Source organism: Oncorhynchus tshawytscha, linkage group LG33 (genome assembly GCF_018296145.1).
Source record: "Oncorhynchus tshawytscha isolate Ot180627B linkage group LG33, Otsh_v2.0, whole genome shotgun sequence".
NCBI classification, from domain to species: domain Eukaryota; kingdom Metazoa; phylum Chordata; class Actinopteri; order Salmoniformes; family Salmonidae; genus Oncorhynchus; species Oncorhynchus tshawytscha.
Window position 1 is genome coordinate 5855329 of NC_056461.1, and position 25265 is coordinate 5880593.

The 25265-nt window shown below is 41.4% G+C and overlaps 1 protein-coding gene across 4 annotated transcripts in view; it reads left to right on the forward strand.

Annotated features, from left to right (window-relative positions):
• LOC112230789 (microtubule-associated serine/threonine-protein kinase 3) overlaps positions 1-25265 on the forward strand; it is a 177950-nt gene that overhangs the window by 87015 nt on the left and 65670 nt on the right. For 3 of the 4 annotated variants that reach the window (XM_024397078.2, XM_024397079.2, XM_024397082.2), the window contains one exon: positions 12096-12127. In XM_024397078.2, coding sequence (XP_024252846.1) covers positions 12096-12127 — 32 coding nt within the window. Of the gene's footprint in view, positions 1-12095; positions 12128-20029; positions 20375-21809; positions 21891-25265 lie in introns of those variants that run through there. The other variant, XM_024397081.2, reaches the window with a different exon arrangement.

The following is a 25265-nucleotide window of genomic DNA, read 5'->3' on the forward strand; positions in this document are numbered from 1 at the left end:
GATGTGGCCCGGTGACTGGGTTTGGGCAGTATACCGTATGTTCCGTATACCAGGGTATTTGGATGGTTTTTCAATCTCGCCGATACCCTTAACTATTTATGAGAAGGTTTTCAATACATTTTAATATTTGTATCTAGTTGAGAAAATACCTGCAGTCAACTTGTGCAATAAGTTATGAGATCAAGGAGATCACATTCTTCAATTCACCTGTCACATTATTTTACATTATGAAGCTTACCATAGTTCACCAGAACAGTTGAGCCAGTCACGTGTTTGTTTGTAAATAGCACAACGGGAGAAAGCTGGAGCAGGTGGGTCCAGCTGTGTATTGACAGGGGTCGCGTTTTATATTGAAAGTCAAGTGCTTTGCTTCAATAGAGTGATCAGGGAAGTACAACTATAGTTTTCCGTCACAGAAAATACATTAGGGCAACACAATCGGCAGAAAATAGCTTCATTTTCATCAGATGACAACAGAAGTGTAATGCTATTTGGCTGGCAGCCACACAATTAAATGAGCTTACAATGGAAAAGTAAATAATTTTTTACAAAAGCGATGCATGGCCATCATATTTCTAATGTTTATCATAGAAAGAATGTAGCCAGCTACTTTTCCTGATGTTTTGCTTCAAGTAAAATTAGCAGAAAAGTAAAAGCGCTGTCTGGCAATCGAATGCCTGTTTGTTAATTCACATCTGAGTGAGGAAGTGCAATTGAAGTGCCACATTTGTCTGCAATTAGTTTGCATTTTACCAGAAAAAAGTAGGCTGGCTACACTGAGAAAAGTAGCTACACATTAGTCAAAGCGCTTTCTAACATTATAATTGTTGTTTGTGAATCCTCATCTGAGTGGAGTAGTGCAACTGAAGCGCAAAATTTGTCTGATGTCAAGCAGATATTACAATAAGAAGCATTTTGGATCTGCGTTTTATATTTTCTTCCTCTGTGTAAAATATAGAATTCTGCGTTAATCTGACCCCTAAGTTTAACTTGATAGTTAACCAAGTAAGTGGCTGAATTAGTAAGGTGCAGGGTCATCATATTGTGTTAGCTTCCTACCATGTTTGAAAAGTCAAAGCCATTTTGGTGAGTTATTTGTACAGCTGCAACATTGATTTTCTTGCCTTTTTTCTCCTCTCCGTTCTCGGCCTGTCTTTTCCTCCACCTTCTCTGAGCAGAGCAGGCAGGCCCGTTGCCCTAGCGACTCCAGACTCCACACAGACACAGCGTGTACACATGCTGCTTCAGAGCCAGTACTGTTCTTCCTTTAGACAAGCATGCGTCAACTTTTTTCATTTGCACAATGTCTCTCAGTCACATTAGCTTGTAAATGTCCAAAGTCACCAAAAATGACATTTGGTAGCTCCTACCTGTACAGTATATGTATAGATTTATGCACTGGATTGCATGTCTTTATAATTTGTTTATTTTAGTTGGTGCTCGTTACCATATTTAGCTGGCAGCCTCCATGGAAATATGCTGTTACTTGTGTAAATGTTGCTAGCATTCTGGTAATAGTTGCCCAATTGGATTTTCTTTTGTCGCCCCCTTGTGAACTAAGCCGGTAATTCCATAATTCCCGGAATGAGAGATAGTATGACGACATGAAAATCTGGATACTACCCTACCAGTGACACTTTGCTTCTTGAAAGTCCAATATCTTGAAAACTTAACTGCTGACATGCAAAATATTTTGGGACTGTGTTTATTTTATTTTTTATTCTCTTTTATTTATTCAGGGTAGCCCAATTGAGACTGGCGTATCATTCCCAATGGTGCCCTGAGTACAAACATTTTGTCACAATAGGTAGAACAATTTACTTAAACATTTAAAAAAAGTTTAAATGACCACAAGGCACAACCTCAGCACCACAATTTCAACAAATGAACGAAAAGAATCCATCGAAACAAGTGCAAATCTCAATGATTTAATTCAACAGGAAATCAAGATGCAAGGAATTTTGTAGATTATTCCAACAAATAAAACCGAAGGATGACTTACCTAAATTGGTCGAGACCAAGAGTTAACCAGTACTGTGAGCAGGTTAGGTAGCTTATTCTTTTGTACTTTAGCAACAAAGTTATGTAAGATGGAAGCTTGTGTAGTTGGACTTTGTAAACGAAAAGGGAGTAATGAATTGGTCCACGGGACTTTAATGAGGACAGGATGCAGTGGTGAATATTAAAACTGTCGCCAGTGATAAAACTAATGGCGTTGTGGTAGACGGCATCCAAAGGGTTAAGAGTAGTGGCTGCTGCAATCTTGTGAATGGTGTCACCATAATCAAGAACTGGCAGGAAAGTTGATTACACAATCTGCTTCCTGCTATTTAGGGAGAGGAAAGATCTATTTCTAAAAAAAGAAGCCCACTTTAAATTGTAGCTTTTTTTAAGTAACTCATCCATATGTTTAAAAACAATTAAGTCTTTGTCAATCCAAATGCACATATATTTGTAGGCAGGAACCCGATCAATGGTAGAACAATCCATTGGATAAATATATAGGCTCTCCGAAACATTTTTTTGCGAGAACTACAGAACAACATATATTTAGTCTTGCCCACATTAAGTACATGTTTTAAACGAACCAGGGCTTTCTGTAATGTTGGTCAGGTTGCAGCTCCAACATAGCCTGGTCAACAGTTGGGGGAAATGGCATACATACACTAAATGGCACATTAAGGTGTCCGCATAAAAGGTATGTGGACACCTGTAAGTCGAACATCTCATTCCAAAATCATGGGCATTAATATGGAGTTGGTCCCCCCTTTGCTGCTATAACAGCCTCCACTGTTCTGGGAAGGCTTTCCACTAGATGTTGTAAAATTGCTGTGGGGACTTGCTTTCATATAGCCACGCGCATTAGTGAGGTCGGGCACTGATGTTGGGCGATTAGGCCTGGCTCGCAGTCACCGTTCCAATTCATCCCAAATGTGGTCGATGGGGATTAGGTCAGGTCCCGGACAGTGATGTTCTTCCACACAATTTCTGCATGGACCTCGCTTTGTTCACAAGGGCATTGTCATGCTGAAACTGGAAAGGGCTTTCCCCAAACTGTTGCCACAAATTTATAAACAGAGAATTGTCTAGAATGTCAATGTATGCTGTAGCATTAAGATTTCCCTTCACTGGAACTAAGCAGCCTACACCGAACCATGAAAAACAGCCCCAGAGCATTATTCCTCCTCCACTAAACTTTACCGTTGGCACTATGCATTAGGGCAGGTAGCGTTCTCCCATCAGACTGCCAGCTGGTGACTCCAGAGAATGCGTTTCCACTGCTCCAGAGGTCCAATGGTGGCGAGCTTTACACCACTCCAGCCACCCCTTTTCTTCCCAATTCCGGTCTCATCACTGCAACTCCCCAACGGAGGCCAAATCAACTCCCCAACGGGCTCAGGAGGCCAAATCAACTCCCCAACGGGCTCAGGAGGCCAAATCAACTCCCCAACGGGCTCAGGAGGCCAAATCACACTTCTTAACACCCGCCCGGGCGGGTTAAACTGGAAGCCAACCGCACCAATGTGATGGACGAAACGCCGTTCCACTGACAACCAGCCCGCTGCCGTCCGATCCGCCATAATGAATCGCTAGAGCGCGATCAGCCAAATAAAGCACCCCAGTGCCTTAGTACGCTGTGCCGCTCGGGGGGCCCCTCGCCGAACAGTTCTTGTGCTGACGTTGCTTCCAGAGGCAGTTTGGAACTCGGTAGTGAGGGGCAACCAAGGACAGATGATTTTCATGCGCTTCAGCACTTCGGCAGTCCAGTTCTGTGAGCATGTGTGGTCTACCACTTCGCGGCTCAAACTTTGTTGCTCCTAGACGTTTCCACTTCACAATAACAGCACTTACAGTTGACCGGAGCAGCCGAAGCAGGGCAGAAATTTGACGAATTGACTTAGTGGAAAGGTGGCATCCAATGACAGTGCCACGTTGAAAGTAATTTGAGCTCTTCAGTACGGGCCATTCTACTGTCAATGTTTGTTTATGCAGATGTGCAGGCTGTGTCCTCGATTTCTATACACCTGTCAGCAACGGGTGTGGTTGAAATAGCCAAATCAGCTCATTTAAAGGGATGTGGTGTAAGTGTCATCAACATAGAGATTAATATGACAAGTTAATAACCTCTTGATTCTAGCCATCCCGGATCCGGGATCGTGAATACAGCCTCAAGCTCATTACCATAACGCAACGTTAACTATTCATGAAAATTGCAAATGAAATGAAATAAATATGCTAGCTCTCAAGCTTAGCCTATTGTTAACAACACTGTCATCTCAGATTTTCAAAATATGCTTTTCAACCATAGCAAAACAAGCATTTGTGTAAGATTATTGATAGCTAGCGTAGCATTTAGCGTAGCATTCAGCATGCAACATTTTCACAAAAACAAGAAAAGCATTCAAATAAAATAATTTACCTTTGAAGAACTTCAGATGTTTTCAATGAGGAGACTCTGTTAGATAGCAAATGTTCAGTTTTTCCAAAAATATTATTTGTTTAGGACAAATCGCTCTGTTTTGTTCATCACATTTAGCTACGAAAAAAAACTGTATCCAGGAGTGTAATTATCCCCGCAGCTCATTAGTATAACACAACGTTAACTATTCATGAAAATCGCAAATGAAATGAAATTAATATGCTAGCTCTCAAGCTTAGCCTTTTGTTAACAACACTGTCATCTCAGATTTTCAAAATATGCTTTTCAACCATAGCAAAACAAGCATTTGTGTAACAGTATTGATAGCTAGCGTAGCATTTAGCGTTAGCATTAGCAGGCAACATTTTCACAAAAACCAGAAAATCATTCAAATAAAATCATTTACCTTTTGAAGAACTTCGGATGTTTTCAATGAGGAGACTCTCAGTTAGATAGCAAATGTTCAGTTTTTCCTGAAAGATTATTTGTTTAGGAGAAATCGCTCCGTTTGGTGAGTCACATTTGGCTACCAAAAACAAATGAAAATTCAGTCATCAAAACGCCAAACTTTTTCCAAATTAACTCCATAATATCGACTGAAACATGGTAAACGTTGTTTAGAATCAATCCTCAAGGTGTTTTTCACATATCTCTTCGATGATATATCGTTCGTGGAAGTGTGCGTTCTCTTCTGGATCTCATGGGAAAATGCCTCCAGTTGAAGATTAAGCACCAATTTAGACAAAGGACACCGGGCGGACCCCTGGTAAATGTAGTCTCTTATGGCCAATCTTCCAATGATATGCCTACAAATACGTCACAATGCTGCAGACAACTTGGGGAAACGACAGAAAGGGCAGGCTCATTCCTGGCGCATTCACAGCCATATAAGTAGACAATGGAAAACAGAGCCTCAAAAATTCTGCTCATTTCCTGTTTGAAGTTTCATCTTGGTTTCGCCTGTTAGCATGAGTTCTGTGGCACTCACAGATAATATCTTTGCAGTTTTGGAAACGTCAGTGTGTTTTCTTTCCAAAGCTGTCAATTATATGCATAGTCGAGCATCTTTTCGTGACAAAATACTGCGCTTAAAACGGGCACGTTTTTTTATCCATAAATTAAAAGAGCGCCCCCTATATCCAGGAAGTTAACAGACCAATATTATTTACATAAATAGTAAAGGGAACAGGTCTCATTATCGACTTTTTGTAATGTCCAGGAAACTAGATTTAACACCATCAGAGATCACACATTCAGTCCTGTCTGACAGAACATTTTCAAACCACTTGCAAGAAGCCTGGTCCAGGCCTATTTCAGTCAACAACAAAAAATCCTTGTCAATCTACACACAATACTCCATAATGACAGAGCAAAAACAGGTTTTTAGAAATTGTTGCAAATGTATTAAAACCCCCAAAAACGTTTACTTTATTTACATAAGTATTCAGAGCCTTGGCTCTAAGACTCGAAATTGAGCTCAGGTGCATCCTGTTTCCATTGATCATCCTTGATGTTTCTGTAACTTGATTGGAGTCCACCTGTGGTAAATTCTATTGATTTGACATGATTTGGAAAGGCCTGTCTATATAAGGTCCCACAGTTGATGGTGCATGTCAGAGCAAAAACCAAGCCATGAGGTTTTAGCAATTTTCTCCATAGCGCTCCAAGACAGGATTGTGTCGAGGCACAGATCTGGGGAAGTGTACCAAAAATATTTCTGCAGCATTGAATGTCCCCAAGAACACAGTGGCCTCCATCATTCTTAAATGGAAGAAGTTAGGAACCACCAAGACTCTTCCTAGAGCTGGCCGCCCGGCCAAACTGAGCAATCGGGGGAGAAGGGTCTTGGTCAGGGAGGTGACCAAGAACCCAATGGTCACACTGACAGAGCGCCAGTTCCTCTGTGGAGATGGGAGAACCTTCCAGAAGGACAACCATCTCTGCAGCACTCCACCAATCAGGCCTTCATGGTAGAGTGGCCTGACGGAACCCACTCCTCTGTAAAAGACACATGACAGCCCGCTTGGGCTGATTCTCTGGTCTGATGAAACCAAAGTTTAACTCTTTGGCCTGAATGCCATGTGTCACAGGACAAGTCTCTGAATGTCCTTGAGTGGCCTAGCCAGAGCCTGGAATTGAACCTGATCTACCATCTCTGGAGAGACCCGAAAATAGCTGTGTGGCGATGCTCCCCATCCAACCAGACAGAGCTTGAAAGGATCTGCAGAGAAGAATGGGAGAAACTCCCCAAATACCCAAGAAGACTTGAGGCTGTAGTCGCTGCCAAAGGTGCTTCAACAAAGTGCTGAGAAAAGGGTCTAAATACTGTTTCAGTTTATTAATACATTTGTAAACATTTTTAAAAAATCTATATATTTTTGCTATGTTTTGGGGTGTTGTGTGTAGATTGATGTGGGGGGGGAAAAACACTAATCTATTTATGAACAAAATGTGGAAATCACAGAATAATTCTCCCTAATCTAGAATTTTTCAAATACCTGAGTGAATGCCAATTGGATGTGGAATCATTCCGTCTGACCTTAGCACAAGGAACATTTATTCCCTGTAATTTCTCAGACAATTCATGTGTAAACCAAAGATTACATAAGTCTTTTAGCCTTAGCTTTTTGTACACTTGTATCAACAGTGGACTAATTCATGTGTAACATTGAGGGATCACTTTGAATGTTACTCACTGTTGCCATCTAGCATTTTCCGATAAATTATGCCTTCTCTATGGAGAATATTGACAGTTTATTTGTAATCATTTATGCTCAACTTTGAGGGTTCACTTTGAATGTCGTCCACTGCAATTGTCTAGTATCAAATAGTTCTTATTTCCTATGGAAAATATTTATAGTTTTTCTGAACATGGAAGTTCAGTCTGACTGCTGTTCAGTGTGGTGGACTGGGAGTTCAGAGGCATGACAAACTCAGACGAGGTGCGCCATCTCGGGCGCAATGTCTCCTCTCTCAACCCAGCCACTTTCATCCACCACCACCACTCTCCGTTTGTGCTCATGAGTACAATATCAGTGGTTACATGCACTTTGATGTGTCTTCACACCATATGGGGAAGACTAGCTCACTGGGTTGTGTATAGGGTTTCTCACACAGTAGAAGTGTATGTCAGTGGATCAACTTCTTACCCACTGTGAGAGATATAGTCATGACCAATGTTCCCTACATTTTTTGGGGCCACGAAGCAAATTTTAGGTCTGCTGAGCACGAACTTGAACGTTGTGTAAATTCTGTGCAACTTCCAGCGTTTGTTTACTGTGAACCACTGAGGCAGTGCAGTTTTAACAGTGGCCAAGTAGACTACTGTGTCTATTTGATCATAATGTAGACCTACCAGAGTGGCCTACCATCAAAATAATGGAGAAAATGCATCCCATAACATTTGAACATGGAAATAGCTGTTCTATCATTCAGCCTACAGTAGCAGCCAATGTGGGGGGTGTTCAATGTAAGTTCTGAGACTTTTGAAAACAAGGTGCAGGGCTTGACATTAACTTGTTTATCCACTTGTCCTTCAGACAAGGAGGTGACTGAAAATGTGTTGTTCGGTACATAAAAAACACTTTACAAAATAAAATGCATTATTATTCCCATACCATTTATTACAGAGAATCAGACAAATGATGCTAACCTCTGCCTATTGGATACTCTCAAAATACATCACTGTCCCTTTAAGACAAAAAATGTTTTTACTTGACTCACATTTCAAGAATGTCTAAATGTACACATTGTGTGCTCTTGTTGGAAAAAATCCCTCCCCCATTGCTGAGTACAAATGATCTATAACTGGGCTAATAACTCAATAACTAGCAAAGGATATGAACCAAATGTGCACACATGCAGCTCACGCTTTGATCTCAAAACAAGCGCATCTACTCTCGACCACAGCTGTAAACACAATCCAGTTCAAAGTCAATTTTACAGATCCACATATGTCAATGGTCGATTCGCATATAGGCCTATTGCAGTTCTGATTGGTTATGCCGCATCGTCTGTGTAGCGAACGGGCTGAGTCGTGCACAATAAAATCCTATTTCGATGCTTTCTGCCTACAACAAAGTATCTTGAATAGTTCATTTTGTTTCAGTATGTTGCATTGAAGTGGCTAATATTGCTTTGATTTGATCTCAATTGTTACAGTAAAGGGAAACGTTAATAGTGTTAACTCAACTTTGTAGAATTTGCCCTATTAAGTTCAGTCTTTTGCTTCTCTCAATGGGCAAGATATTCTTCTCTGCCGGCAGTCATGACTCATGTTTTAATCTTTAAAGTAATCGCCACAGGTTTAACCAGGATTTTTGTTGCTGTGTGTGCCATTGAACCAGCTAGACCAGACAGTAGGCACCTACAATGATTTGCTATGCTGTCATTGGTTAGAATTCACAATAGCTTCACATATTCCCTTATGGTACTTAGCATGAACCACAGTCACGTTAGCCTATGAAATGCTGGCTTGGATCCACAGGAGCCATCAAGCTCTAATTGATGGCCACGGGGAGAGGGGCTTAGTTAATTTTCTACTGACTAGACCCTTTAAACCCCTCCCCCTTTAAACTCTCTGCTGTCTCATTTCTAAGACAAAAGGACCTCACCCTTACTGTACTGTTTTATGTATTTGTTCAACCATAGTTAATTTAGGTATCTTGACTATGGCAGTTTAGTGCAATGACATACTGGTGAAAGGATTAGGAATGAAACACGTTACAAATGGGATTGTGTGGTTTTTTTGTCCTGTCATCTCCATGTGTGGTAGTGGGATTCTTGTTGCTCCACGGAATCCGAATGCAATTTAATGGAAAATTCCAATCGAGTTGACACCACGTAAGTGCGTTTGAGATGTGTTCAAATGTGCAAAAGTCCTTTTATGTTCACTTCAGTGCAGTTCCACAGTCCCAGCTCAAATATATTCTGTTCACTTGCTCTGTGTATCTGCAGGCTGTGGTTTGGTCAGTACACACACTCACAGCAGCAGTCCCCAGACAGACAGTGCATGCATATATCAGAAGATGACAGTACTACTTTATTGTAAATGCTCCCCTCTACTGGTATATTAATATTATTACATTTTCCCCAAGTGCAGTCTGCAGAGCTACTGTGGATGTGCATTATTGGAAAAATCTCTTATTTTATTCACTTTTGATGCATTTTCAACACGTGTTGTACACAATAGAGGCCTGCTTTTTAAAGGTGCAGTGTTTCATCTGTGTATAATGAACACATTACTTTTATGATATACTGACTTGAATCTTTATTGGGAATAGAGCTACTCTGTCCAATATATGAATTCAACAGCCTGTAATTAAACACATTGAGATCCATTACAGTTGATGGAATAAAAACAATCAGGAAAAATATCATTTACGGGTACAGTAAATACAGAGCTGGCACGGATCAAGGTGCCTAATCCACTCCCCTGGGCAATCAATGAAAGTATTGTTTATGTTTTTTCCCCCACTGCAGGGACTGCTGCAATACAGCACAACCTCCGGGGGAGCGTACTGTAGCTTGTGTAATTGTTTTCCTGAGAAAAGCTTTATTTTCTATCATTGTAATGGTCGAGCAATAGACATGTTTCCTCTTTTAGGGCTCAAAACGGTGACCAAAACAGTTTCAGTACAACAACAAAATATTAGTTGCTAGGGTGCCAGTGAATTAAAAACCTGGTCACGTGTTTTTACATTGTTTTTAAATCGACATTTATTCAAACCGCATTGAGCAGGCAGACCAGGTATTCAAAAAGGTTGGTCCGAAGTCTTGGTTGATTCTTTGCTATACGCAAATCAGTCATCATGAGCTGTTTAAACGATTGTTTCTGAAGGCCCAAAAACCTTTGCAAATAAATGTTGACTCCAAAGTAGGCCTACCCGGTAGACTGATTTCATGATGATTTGTGTTGCGGGGCATTTGCTTAGAAAACTTTGTCGTCACATGTATCCTACATTGTACAGTACAAAAACACCACTACTAGGAAAACTCAGAAACTGAGATAAATAAAACCTGGAAAACTGAATTTGCCAAAAGATGAAATTGATTTCATAGGACCCTACAACTGTAGTGACTGTTCAAAATCGCAAAAAGGTAACACCCTTTTTGAGATTGTAATATAATATAATAATATAAACTAGGGCTGGAAATGTCCAGGTACCTCACGATACTATCACAATACTTAAGTGGCGATACGATATGTATTGTGATTCTTAAGATTCTACATGTACTGTGATTTTATTGCAAATCGAAGTTCCAAACATATTGCTCACCATATCTGCTGCAGAGGAACATGAGAGCCATGAAAAACAACAGTCATGGGGGGAAAAAAGTGCTGAAAACAAATTCTCAATTTAAAAAGTTGGAGAACAAGCTTTAAGGCAAAAAATACTGGAGTTTTGATGCAGGTACAGCAAACAAGCGCAGAAATAGTATTGCGCTACTGTCAACTATACAATGTGATATATTGTTATACTATATATACTATTATACTATTATAAAGATAACATTTAAATTATGTGTGCTTATCTTATCTGCTTTCCCTGGCCAGTTTTTATTTGGGCTAGTTGTCAGAGTCGTGTGTATAGGTGGCAGGGAAGTCAGGCGCAGGAGAATCAATCTGAGTGTAATGGAGTTATTTAATAACGATGAATGAAATATACTCCAAACACTAAATGTAAACAAATAACAAAAATGGGTACGAGGACCCGTCGCGCACCAATACAAAAATATATACAACACTGAAATACAAACAATGTCTGACAAAGACATGAGGGGAAACAGAGGGTTAAATACACAACAGGTAATGAATGGGATTGAAACCAGGTGTGTCGGAAGACAAGACAAAACCAATGGAAAATGGATGGCTAGAAGACCGGTGACGTCGACCGCCGAGCACCGCCCAAACAAGGAGAGGCTTCGACTTCGGCAGAAGTCGTGACACTAGTACCTTTCAGTGTGCCGCTGGCAAATTTACCTGAATGTCAAGGGCATGCTAATTTAAAAGATTGCTATTCATTATTAGCCTGGCTCTGTATGGAATGCAGATACATTATAGGACACAGGTCAGGTCATTGTCACCGCGCAGCTGTGAAGAGTTGGTGCGACCAAATCATGTGCTGCTGCAATCAACTCATGAAGTTGCACAAGTGGAAAAAGTTAGTCTAGAGCCTTGTCTTTTGAGGCACAATTATTCTGTGATTTACATATGGCCTTTGAGAGTGTGAATTGCGTGCTCTTTGAATTGTTTCATTATTAACTGTGTGACTCAGTGCTTTTTGTCTTGAGGTACTCGAACTGGGTCAGCCAAGAAAGTGAAGTCATGTTTTGGGAGTGGATAAATGGAGACACAGACGGGGGGGGTGCAAGTCATCTCTTTTATTTATTTGTTATTTAATTGACAATGACAAATAATGCACATCCATTTAAGTGGCAAGGATACAGCAGCTATGTAGCTAATTAAAACAAAGGTCATCCATTATCCCAGGACAGGCTAGTCAGACAGTCAGCACTGTCTGATGAATATCAATATATGACCTGATTTTAACATCCATTTAACTTTGTAAACACGTTTTCTTCAGGTTTCATGTCATGCTGTTTAACAACGATTCTGTGTCACTTTGTAAACATTTTATTTATTGATCTTTTTCTTATTTTTTTTTCTTTTTAGAAGGAGCTGAGTCTTCCAAGAAGAGGAAGTTTGTGAGTAAATCTGTTTCTTATATTAAACATCCACAACCACATGTGTAAACAATTGGCATTTTGTGCCTCCACAGATGCATGATGTGTTTGTGTAGCTCTTGCAGGCTACTTACTGTAGTTGTGTTATACATAGAGCTAAACAAAGGAGTTGTGTACTTTCAACAATGGCTGACGGATCTTGGAGTGCATGTCGCCATCTTTTGAGTCCATGGTTCCATTTTTCGTTCTCATGCTCCTATTTGCTGATACTCTCAAGAAATTAGACGATATCAGCCAAGAAGCTGCAAATTCATTTGAAAATAGTCTCAATTAGAAACAAACCATTTTCTTTTGAATTTAAATAGCTGCCTCAGCTAACGTCATTGGGCATAGGATTAAAAGACTAGGTTTATAGACACTATAGGTTTATAGATAGTATACTATAGGATTTATAGACACTAGGTTTATAGATACTATAGGTTTATAGACACTATAGGTTAATAGATACTATAGGTTTATAGACACTATACTATAGGTTTATAGACACTATAGGTTTATAGACACTATACTATAGGATTTATAGATACTATAGGTTTATAGACACTATAGGTTAATAGATACTATAGGTTTATAGACACTATACTATAGGTTTATAGACACTATAGGTTTATAGACACTATAGGTTTATAGACACTATAGGTTTATAGACACTATAGGTTTATAGACACTATAGGTTTATAGACACTATAGGTTTATAGACACTACTATAGGATTTATAGATACTATAGGTTTATAGATGCTATAGGTTTATAGATACTATAGGTTTATAGACACTAGGTTTATAGATAGTATACTATAGGATGTATAGACACTATAGTTTTTTTGATAGTATACTATAGGATTTGTAGACACTAAAGGATTTATAGACAGTATAGGTTTATAGCAAGTATACTATAGAATTTATAGACACTAAAGGATTTATAGACAGTATATGTTTATAGCTAGTATACTATAGAATTTATAGACACTATAGGTTTATAGATACTGTAGGGTTATGATCACCAGGGTTTATGGTGTCTGTTGTGGGAATGCATGTGCCCTGGATGGCACATGTTTAATGAATTACTGAAAAGACTCACCTTATGCTTGAGTGGCAGGTTGCCAGCTTTAAACACTGCTGTTTACCACCCGGTATATGGAGTAGGATGAACCTGCCCCTTAGAGGCTGACCTTCAGATCAGTTTTGTGTTTTCTCCCTCAAATGTTAAGGTAAGGAGTTATGCAGTATAAACTCATCCTAGATCTGTGCCTGAGTGCAACGTGTACCTGGAAACTGGCCCTGAAAGGGATCCAGATTGGATTAAGTCAGTTGCCACGTCTGTCTGCAGTCGAGGGCAAAGTAACAGCAGGAGCACTAGGATTATAGTTGAATGGCGTCAACTCTATTTGCACCAACAGTACCTTTTAAGGCAGCCACACCGCTCTGATTCAGAGGTGTTGGGTTAAATGCGGAAGAAACATTTCAGTTGAAGACATTCGGTTGTACAACTGACTAAGTATCCCCCTTTCCCTTTTCTGTTTATGAATGCAGGTAAATCCTCAATATAAAGTGTGATTTGAAAACACAAAAGGAATCACCCAGCTATTTGTTTCATGTGAGAATGTCATGGTCCAACATGTTTGGGCCTCTTCAGCTTTGGACATCAATCTCCTGTGTATTTCATGCCTATTTTGATGGGTCTGTGTGGCATGCTTTATTATGGGGGAAGGATTTGATTCTGACACCATGCTGCTCTACCTGCCAGTGCAGCAGAAGGGAGCCACAAAGAGGTCACCCACTAATACAGCCTTTCCCAAACTAGGGGTTGTGACCCCATATGGGGTCGCCTGATTTGAAAATGGGGTTGCGAGAGAAACGATGAAAAAAATATATATATATACAAATAAAAATTGTGCTTGGTTCATAGAACCTCCAGTAGCCACTAGATGAGGATGTAAAAAACAGCGGTGTGTGGCTCTATCTTTTTGTAACGGTTTAAGTTACAAAATATTATGACCCTATCACTCAAAGCTCTCAGGAACACGTGTTTGTCTTCTGCTTCCCTCTACAAGGCCCAAAGACCAGGCACTGAATCAGACAGGGGGGAAGAACATCATTAAAAGTAAACGTTGGCCGTTCATTACGTAACTTTTTTTACGGGGGGATTGCACATTTAAAAAGATATCTACAGTAAACGTTGGCCGTTCATTACCTAACTTTTTTTACGGGGGGATTGCACATTTAAAAAGATATCTACAGTAAACGGGTTTGCGGGCCAAAAAAGGAACCCCTACACTAATAGATGGGTGCATGGCTGGGGACCACCTTCGAAGGTGTCTTTGGAGTTTCCCACTAGATTCACAGCCACAATAAAATAAAAAAATATGACTATCGTTAAAATGTGCTTTTTTTTAGTCATCGTTTAAGGTTAGGGTTAGGCATAGGGTTAGCAGTGTGGTTAGGGTTAGGCTCAATATCTGATTTTTAAGAAGAGAAATTGAAGGTTTATGAGAAATATGTCATAAACTCTCTGGCATCAATGGTGATGGCATCGTTGGGGTCACATATTGCCCTCTTTTTCCTGAATGTTGTTTTGAAGAATATGTCAGTGTTGACCTATTTATGGAACAGATGACATTTGTTGGGTAATAAAATGTAGGTCCTGAAAAAGATGGTCTTGTTGACATTCCCAAACAAAGCTCGGATTGAATCTACAGCTTTTACAATGAAAAGGGAATCAGGGCAGTTGAAGACAATTTGTTGTGTGTACACTCAAAATAGATCAGAGGTTTTGATTTCCAGTCATCTACGCTAAGTGTTTATTGTCTTCTATTCATAGGGCGACCTTAATAACTTACAGGCTTGTGCGTGGTACAATTAAATAACTAGAAATAGATCACACGCAAGTGTTGGAAATTGAGACCGTCGGCACATCTCAATGATCCTAATGGATATGCTGTGCAATTGGAGCGCTAGCCAAGCTCACAACACTTACTTTCTGGGGTTGAATCCTAACAGGGACATTAATGTAATCACCTTTTATTTGTGATGTGCTAGGATTTCAAGTTGAGTTTAAGCCCACAGAGAATAGTGAGCTGTATAATTTTATGGCCATTGGCCCTGGTTTGCTTCTGGGTCTAGAGTTTCGGAAAACACTTCAACAGTGTCATTTGACAACTGGCTACTTCACAATCGCATGGGTGCGTGGGCCAACTAAAGTCTCCTCTAGCCTCCTCTCCCATTCTTTGTGTTCAGAGGCAGCCATTTCCTGTGTTTGTTCTGTACCGCAAATACAGGCCAGCTGCACCTATTTGCAAAAGGTACAATGGAGAGAAAGTAGGGTACAGCAACACAGAGAATCTGAGGGGGGAGATCATTTTCACTGTACTCTTTCTGAGTTGGTTACACATGAGAGATTGTAATTGGAATAATGCCTTATTGATGCATATCTCCGGCATTGTCAAATAATATTTCAATAAGTCTCGTTGGGCAGCGCGTTGGTGATTTATGACATGTCCGATATGACAAACCCACCATATGTGTGATTAATGTCTGTCTCCAGTCGTCGGTTGTGTTGACGGTTGTATCTGTGGGGGCCAGAACACAGCCTAGAATGAACACCCAACCAAAAGTGAATAAACTCAGCAGGACAGTCAGATGACGCTTTCACAATAGCAAAGACTAATTCATGTTCATTAGAGTTTGACTAAAGAAAAAAATCTTAGTCAGATTGGGTATTCAAGGTTTCTTAATGTGTTTGGATATGTCCAAGGGTGCTTATATATACACCTTACAGGGGGTGAGACACACTAATGGCACCAATTTCATTGTAAAGAGGTATCCTTGGGCATGGAAGAGATTTGATTCTTACTATAATAGAGACAGATATTGTTCCTATGATCTAAGGTGGAGGGAACGACAAAACTAAATGTATTTTGTCATTTTTACCCCCTCCCCCCCTTCATTGTGAATCCTTTACGTTTCAACATTCATCGACTGTCATCCACACTGTTGATTACTTTCAAAAGAAGCATGATCTAAACTCTGAATGAACCAGATTGTTCTGTTGAGTGAGTGTTGCCGGCTGCCCTTGTGGAGTCACAATGACTCCTTATGAATGATTAGAGCCCAGAGCTGCTGGTAGTACACTAGATACAGTACTAGTCAGTTTGGACATCTTCTCATTACAGGGTTTTTCTTTATTTTTACTATTTTCAAACATTTTAGAACTATGAAATAACACATATGGAATCATATAGTAACCAAAAAAGTGTAAAACAAACCCAAATATATTTTATATTTGAGTTTCTTCAAAGTAGCCACCCTTTGCCTTGATGACAGCTTTGCACACTCTTGGCATTCTCTGCTCCAGCTTCATGAGGTAGTTACCTTGAATGCATTTCAATTAACAGGTGTGCCTTGTTAATTTTTGGAATTTTCGTTTTTCTGGAAATGCATATCAACCAATCAGTTGTGTTGTGACAAGGTAGGGGTGGTATACAGAAGACAGCCCTATTTGGTACAAGACCAAGTCCATATAATGGCAAGAACAGCTCAAATAAGCACAGAGAAACGACAGTCCGTTACTTTAAGACATGAATGTCAGTCAATCTGGAAAAGTTCAACAACTTTGAAAGTCTCTTCAAGTGCAGTTGCAAAAACTCTCAAGCGCTATGATGAAACTGGCTCTCATGAGAACTTCCACAGGAAAGGAAGACCCAGAGCTACCTCTGCTGCAGGATAAGTTCATTAGCGTTAACTGCACCTCAGATTACAGCCCAAATAAATGCTTCAGAGTTCAAGTAACAGACACATCTCAACATCAACTGTTGAGAGGAGACTGCGTGAATCAGGTTTTCATGGTCGAATTGCTTCAAAGAAACGACTACTAAATGATGCCAATAAGAAGAAGAGACTTACATGGGCCAAGAAACACGAGTAATGGACATTAGACCAGTGGAAATCTGTCCTTTGGTCTGATGAGATTTTTGAGATGCAGAGTAGGTGAACGCATGTGTGGTTCTCACTGTGAAGCATGGCGGAGGAGGTGTGATGGTGTGGGGGTGCCTTGCTGGTGACACTGTCAGTGATTTATTTTGAATTCAAGACACACTTAACCAGCATAGCTACCGCAGCAAAACGCCATCCCATCTGGTTTGCGCTTAGTGGGACTATCATTTGTTTTTCAACAGAACAATGATCCAAAACACACCTCCAGGCTGTGTAAGGGCTATTTGGCCAAGAAGGAGAGTGGTGGAGTGCTGCATCGGGTGACCAAATTGAGATGGTTTGGAATGAGTTGGGCCGCAGAGTGAAGGTAAAGCAGCCAACAAGGGATTAGCATATGTGAGAATTCCTTCAAGACTGTTGGAAAAGCATTCCAGGTGAAGCTGGTATAGAGAATGCCAAGAGTGTGCAAAATGTCATCAAGGCAAAGTGTGGCTACTTTGAACAATCTCAAATATAAAATATATTTTGATTTGTTGAACACTTTTTTTTGGTTACGACATGACCCCATATGTGTTATTTCATAGTTTTGATGTCTTCACTATTATTATACAATGTAGAAAATAGTAAAAAATAAAGACAAACACTTGAATGAGTAGGTGTCAACTTTTTACTGGTACTGTACAAACAAAGTATGTGGACACCCCTTCAAATTACTGGATTTGTTGCTGATAGGTGTATAAAATTGAGCATACAGCCATGCAATCTCCATAGACAAACATTGCCAGTAAAATTACCTTACTGAAGAGCTCGCACTTTCACTGTGGCACCGTCATAGAATGCCACCATTCCAACAAGTCAGTTCATCAAATTTCTGCCTTGCTAGAGCTGCCCCGGTCAACTGCCCTGGTCAATTGTAAGTGCTGTTATTGTGAAGTGTAAACGTCTGAGCGCAATAATGGCTCAGCCGCGAAGTGGTAGGCCATACAAGCTCACAGAAGTGGACCGCCAAGTGTCGTCTGTCCTCGGTTGCAGCACTCACCGAGTTCCAAACTGCCTCTGGAAGCAACGTCGGCACAATAACTGTTTGTCGGGAGCTTCGTGGAATGGGTTTCCATGGTCGAGCAGCCGCACACTCACCGTGCACAATGCCAAGCATCGGCTGAAGTGATGAAAAGCTTACTGCGATTGGACTCTGGAGCATTGGAAACGCGTTCTCTGATGAATCACGCTTCACCATCTGGCAGTCTGACTAACGAATCTGGGTTTGGCAGATACCAGGAGAATGCTACCTGCCCGAATGCGTAGTGCCAACTGTAAGATTTGGCAGAGGAGGAATACAGGTCTGGGGCTGTTTTTCATGGCTCGGGCTAAGCCCCTTAGTTCCATTGAAGGGAAATCTTAACGCTACAGCATTGACATTCTAGACGATTCTTTGCTTCCAACTTTGTGGCAACAGTTTCATCCTGTTTCAGCATGACAATGCCCCGAGGACAAAGCGAGGTCCATACAGAAATGGTTGTCGAGATTGGTGGGGAAGAACTTGACAGGGCTGCACAGAGCCCTGACCTCAACCCCCGCTAACACCCCCACTAATGCTCTAGTGGCTGAATGGAAGCAAGTCCATTCAGCCTTCCCAGAAGCCCAGAAGCCTTCCCAGAAGAGTGGAGGCTGTTATAGCAGAAAAGGGGGGACCAACTCCATATTAATGTCCATGATTTTGAATGAGATGTTTGACTTGCAGGTGTCCACTTACTTTTGGTCATATAGTGTATGAGGCCTGCATTGCCCGTGTTCTGCAAAAGTAGAGGTACATAACTGGTTCCTCTTATCACACCCCAGTTAATCTACTGCCTGTTCGCCTGCCTGTGCTACTGGTTGAGCTGAAGCTGATGCAATGCTCTCTGTCATCTGCAGTAGTGCTGAGTTCCGAGAACCTGGCTCCCGGTAATAAACCATTGATAGGTTTGCTGAAGTGCGGCATTAGTGCATTTTCTGTCTGGTGCGCTGTGCACTCTGTGATAGGCTGTTTGGAAGTAGTCCTGGAAACAGTTGACTGTACTGTTGGCCAGCGCTTTCTCTCCATCTTTCTCATCATTCTATAAAAATGTGCTTCCAGAGAAAAGTTTGAGACTACAGACCTCTTGATGGCACAGCTTGTAGCCAATAATCACAATATGAAGTGTGTTTTGATGTGACTGATATTCTCTCCCTGGGGGTTTTCTGAATGATCCTCCAGTGTATCATCATCATGACAGACTATCAATAATGTAGTTATTGATTCAGTATATGTTACATACAGTACATCATGATTGTTTCGCAATACATATTGTACAACAGTAAGTAGCGTATGATACACGTCAGGGTGTGTGTTATCGGTGAATAAGCGCTTGCCCCAGGGGTGTACTAAAGCACTGCAGGGGTGAAGGGAGGGAGGGAGAGGGTAGGTAGGGGGATCTTTCTGCTTATTACCTCTCTGAGGTATGCACTTGGACTCCCCGAAAAAGACCTGCTTCTCATCCATTGCTTTATTCTGAATATCTATTGGAAATAAACCATTTGAAATGACTTGCGTAGGTTTCTAGTATGACATCACTCTGAGTGCATTTAATGTGGTGGTTTTGAATGGAGGAGATATGTAAATGAATGCAGCCCTGCAGTGACATTGTGTGCTGAGAGGGCACCCTGTGGTGTCATGATGACGTGATGGAAAGGATAGACCGCATAGAGGATGAGAAGAGGGATAGACAGCATATAGGATGAATATATTCTGAGTTCTGCTGTTGCTGTAGTGAATCACCAGTCAGTGGAGGAGGGGACTCCAATGATCGAGCGTGAGTGTGTGTGTGTGTGTGTGTGTGTGTGTGTGTGTGTTTGCCAAGTGGAGGGGGGAGTGTGTGTGTGAGGGGAGGGGGAAAAGGGGGTATTGTCCTGCCTCCGTACCCTCCTTCCCTCTCTCCCACCTCAGGCTGGCGATCTCCTCTGACAGCCTCGAGGTGGAACGTGGTGGAAGGACCTGAAACAAGCTGCGGTGTTGTCGTTGCCCCTTTTCTTTTCCCTCCCCCCCTCTTTTTGTCAGAGGAGCGAGTTAGGCTAGCCCCATTCCTCAATGGTGGTGGCTGGCTCTGACTCTTTGTTGGCTCAGTGTAGGGTAGAGGATAAGGGGGGGGTGGCTGAGGCTGAGCGGTGTGACTATAGCATGTGCACCATAGAGCAAGCGAGCACAGTTCAGCCATGAAAGCCCAGCGGGAGAGGCTGAGGATTCCGGGACTGACGTTGGAGTGAGTATTTTCCTTATCTTCTTCTTGGGGTGACCGCACCACTGCTCCACACTGCAGCAGACGGCTTCGTTGGTCTCTGCCGTTGCACCTCCTGTTTTTCTTTTCTCTCTAGCTAGTAGCATTGTGGAGCGTTTAGCATCATGCAGCATTGCCACATACAGCAGCAGCAGCACTGTAGCAGAGTACACGGTAGGATGTGTCACGTAAAATCCTCTGTAGTGATAGTGACGGGGACTGTGTGTGTTGCTGTGTGTGTCAAGCAGAGGACTGCCACACAACCTCTGTTTGGTTGCGATGAAACCCACTGACACGCACAGACACACCCACACACATGGACACACAATACAGTGATGATTAAATCCAGGCTTTTGTGATGCATGATCAATAAGTTGATGGGCAGTGCCTCATACCCAAGGCCTTGTTTTTATGTTGGATAACAGATCCCGCCTGCTATCAGTGACAGTAATCTGCTGGGCCTGAGACCCAAACAACAAACACTCCACCATGGCCCTGTTGTGTTCCTGTTGAACATTACACAGATCTGTTCTTTGTGTAATGACTTGCGAAGGCAGTCGATTGGGTTCTCTCGGGTCACCAAGGCACATGTTTGTTTGCGTCCTCCGGTACTTCTGCTGGCGCAAGTTTAGGTATTGCTAACTCGGCATATATGTAGCCTACGCATCTAATTTCGATCCAGTTCAGTGTCGTTACTGACAGGAAGGTCAATTCTGCAGCTCTATGGAACAATACTAGTGTTTAATCGTGGACTATTGAGATGCAGTGTGCTGTTATCTGCTAATACATTTTGATTGTGTCTACTAAGTGCCACGATAGCAGGAAAAAGTCAGTTTTTTTCCTACTTGAATTACACAAAGTAAACAGACAGTGGTTTGGAGGGCTGAAAGACGTCCTTCACATCTTAAGAAGTGAGCTTTCTTTCCTTGCCAGTGAAGTTACTATAGAGGTTTTTTCTGTTTTCTCATAGCCTTGGGTAATCCTTCAGATTTCAAGTAGGATTCGGTTGCACTGTGTGCCTGTTTCAGGTTTCACTCTCCACCTCCTGTGTGTGTGTGTGTGTGTGTGTGTGTGTGTGTGTGTGCATAGTATGGATGCTTTTTATGATAATCGCTTAAGCCTAGCAAGCCTCAAGCACCAAACAAAGTCTCTAATCCTCAAAGATGCTAAACCTGTGTTGCGTGAACAGACAAGTGCCTTGGTAACCTATTTCCAAAACACAATTTAGTTTCATTTCAAAGCTGTGCTGCTGCTCTGTGGTTAATGTATGTCAGCTAGCTAGCAGGACAGGGTATGTGACTGCATACATCAGCCCAAATCACTTCACAGGGCTTCTAAGTGAAAGTAGCCATTGTCCGTCCTGTGCAAACGTAGCGTGCTAAAAGAATCACTATTTACAAAACTTACTTTTAACTTCCAGCCTCACTCCCCGAAGCTTGAGCCCGACACCCACAAGTCCTTGCAGCCCTCTCAGCCCGTTGCACGCATTTCATTTTTGGAGGTAAGCGTCACGAGCTTCTTTGACCATGTTAATTTTGTATTTGTGGGTTGAGGGAAATCCATGCTGGACTGTGAAAGGTGTGAGTCGATAGTCCATGCGATCATTAGTTTGTCATAACAGAGAGGTGTTTTTTTCTCTCTGAAATCAGTTTCCTTTGGTGCAGCTTTGATGGAAGAGGATAGAGTGCTTATATAATATTCTTAGTGTCACCTCCTTCCCCTTACTCTTTTCTATAGTCTGGTTTTGAGGCTTCTCTTTCAAGTGCAAAGAAGGATTTGTGGCATTTTGCAATTCTTCAAAGTGGGGAATGGTCAGAATCCCCAAGCTTGATTGATTTATTAGAAAATGCACTTGAAAGAAAAGGGTCATACAGTGATTTTAGGCCACAATGTTGCATACCTTTTTTTCCATTACTGTTGTTTGCTCTATACCTCTTGTTTTAGCCGTCAACCATATGACCTTCCAACCATCCAAGTAAGTTAAGTCCTTTCAACATTGGAGCCAACTGAAACCTTAGAGCAACACACACCCACCCTTTCCCCAAAATGAGGTCTGCTACCGCCCATGTTGGCAAATAGCAAAATGGATTTAGATGGAACATGTATCTGGTCAAATGGGCCTTTGCGTCTTGCTACTGTGGCTGAGGCATGTCAAGACTGTATCACCTGGAGGAGTGACAGAGGGGGCGGGGTGGTATGGCTGTCTCCCTGAGTGTTTCCTTCACTTCTCTCTCTCCTCGCTCTCCCTAAATCCTCTCCTCTCTGCGTAGCACACTAATGATGTCGGAGATAGCAGGTCACACTGTCCTCTTCCCTGTCTCTTGATGTGTCGCATGGCGAGCCGCCGTGAATCAGCCTTTTGTTCCTGGAGTAGGTTCATCTGGTTTCGCATATTCAACTGGGTCATTGAGCCCAAACCCTACTTTTGTTGTATTAGCCATTTTGGCTCATTAATGTTTACATGACCCCTAGTTTTCTCCCCTCCTACAACTTTGGTTGTAATGAGAAGGACAGAACAAAAGGATAAGGAGTTCATCCTTTCTGGAAAACATGCTGTTTTTCTTGTGTGATTGATAGGCTACAGATGACTTGAATTAGTCAAGTTCAAGAGAGCACGGTAGAGGCAGTATCCATTCTATATTCCGGAAATGACTCGTATTTATATATGTATTCACGTGTGTGCATCAGTTTCAAGCTCATGTTTTATTGATAACAGACTTTGTAGTATAAATGATGTCGTGGTTACTGTTTTGTGATGTTTGGAGTGGACTCATTAATATTCTACGAACATTAATATTCTTCATATAGTATGCTATACTTTTTTATAAATCCATTGGCGATGCATGTGTTGACGCCAGATATGTTTTCATCTGTGAATATACGAACGGCATGAAAGACATTTGTCTATCAATAAGTAGCAGAATGCCCCCTCGCGTCACCTCTGACCACATATTGTGCTGCTAGCTACTCTCTTACAGTTCCATTGAGAAGAGCAGTAGCTTAACATTGAAATTATTCACTTCCACAAAGATTGCAACATTTATGCCGTACAATAGTAGCATACTGTTCATAGTTGAAACTAGGAAATATCTTAATTGAGAATTTTGTAGGAAAGTGGCTAATCTCCAAAAACATCACATCTTTGATGCTACTCTTTCCTCCTATCTGCATTTTGTAAAATGTTGGCATATATTTGTTTATATGAAATGTCACTCCGTAGTTGTTGACCTGAACTGTAATGTGTATTTGAATTATGCCTTGTGTCGTCTGCTGGTTACTGTTAGTGTCACACTGTGAGTAACCAATGGGAAGGTCTTCACACTGACTAGTGAACCCCTCCGACAATGAGCATGCTTGTCAGAGCTATTTTAGCGTTAGCTGCTCCTGCTAGCTAGTTTTTTTCCAGTTTGATTTTGTACATTTATTCTACAATATTGCCCTGTTAGAATTTTTTTTACTAGCTACAACAAGTTTTCAACCATTTTGGTAGTCAGGTCATGTCTACCCGTTAAGAAACAAACAAAAGGCAAATCACAGTTGCTATAGTAGCTTGCTAATGCTAACCAGTCAATGAGAAAAGGATATAATTACTCGCTAGGCTAACCAGCAAGGGCAGACTGGGTATCCATCAGCTAATCCAGCTTCAGAATAAAGCCTTTGATGTCAAGTATCTGGTGTCAGTCAGAATTCCCCCATGTGTAATATCAGCCATCAGGACAATAATGTTTCACAGTGATTCCAGAGAACATGGTGAACTTTAATCAGGATTAATGAATTAGGGGAGATTACTCGACTCGGCTAATTGCTGTGCTGCTCAGCATGTATAATTTCCCCCCAAATATTTGAAACCCATTACTGTAAGTTATGGGCAAGAGAATTGGCACATCAAACCAGAACACTTCCCTTCTTATTAGTCCTTCCTTTTAGTCTAATGTGCTGACACCATGTTTCTGTTATGTGCATATTCAAATATATTTAATTGAGTCAAAGTTTTGTAGTAAACTGTAGTTTGAGGTCAACACCAATCAGAATGTAGCAGCTTTCCCATATAGTTTATTTATCATTAAAATATATTTATTCGCATTTTAATAACATTGTGTATATTGTATAACCAACAGAATATCTGTTGATGTCTGACGGACTGCAGAAACATCAATGTTTTAAAAATCTATAAACCACCAGCTTTAAAGTGCACCTCTACAGACATAATTTAAATACGCTTCCAATAAAGTTTAACCTCAAATTGATCTTCTGACTAGTCTGCACATCTCCATCTAATAACAGAATCAGTTTACCATTAACAGTGGTTGTGCCTTTGAAATCACCCTCTTTTATCTGGAGCACAGAAGCAGAGCAGGGCCATAATTAGTGCTGGGCTGGGCCTGTCACATCACTCTACCGGGACCCAGAGCTCTGAGGGGGGCCTGGAGGCCTGCATGACTACCTGACGTCAGCATCACTGCTTCACATTTTAAGAAGGTGTTCTATCACAGGCCCTGACCAGGGACCCTGGGGTTTTACAGCGCATTTGACCTTGTTATCAGCAATGCTTATGATTATTGGCTAGAGCTCTCTGAAAGCACATGGTCTGACAGAGTTTTTCTTGGTCAGGTAATTTGATTGAACCTGATTGTATGATCAAAAAATATATATTTTTGGGTTCATTGCAGGGACTTGCTACAGTATCTATAGATAGGGCCAGGAAGTACCTGGCCAGGTCACGTGGTTCTAGGAAAAACTGTCTGGACGTTGGACTTTGGCCACTGTTTGGAGCACTGCATCAGTTGTCAATCAATCCCTGTGTCCTGTGATTGGATCCCATTCTGTGTCCCTGACTGGGTGTCAATGGGTGTCACTATTTCCCCTCAGGGAGTGT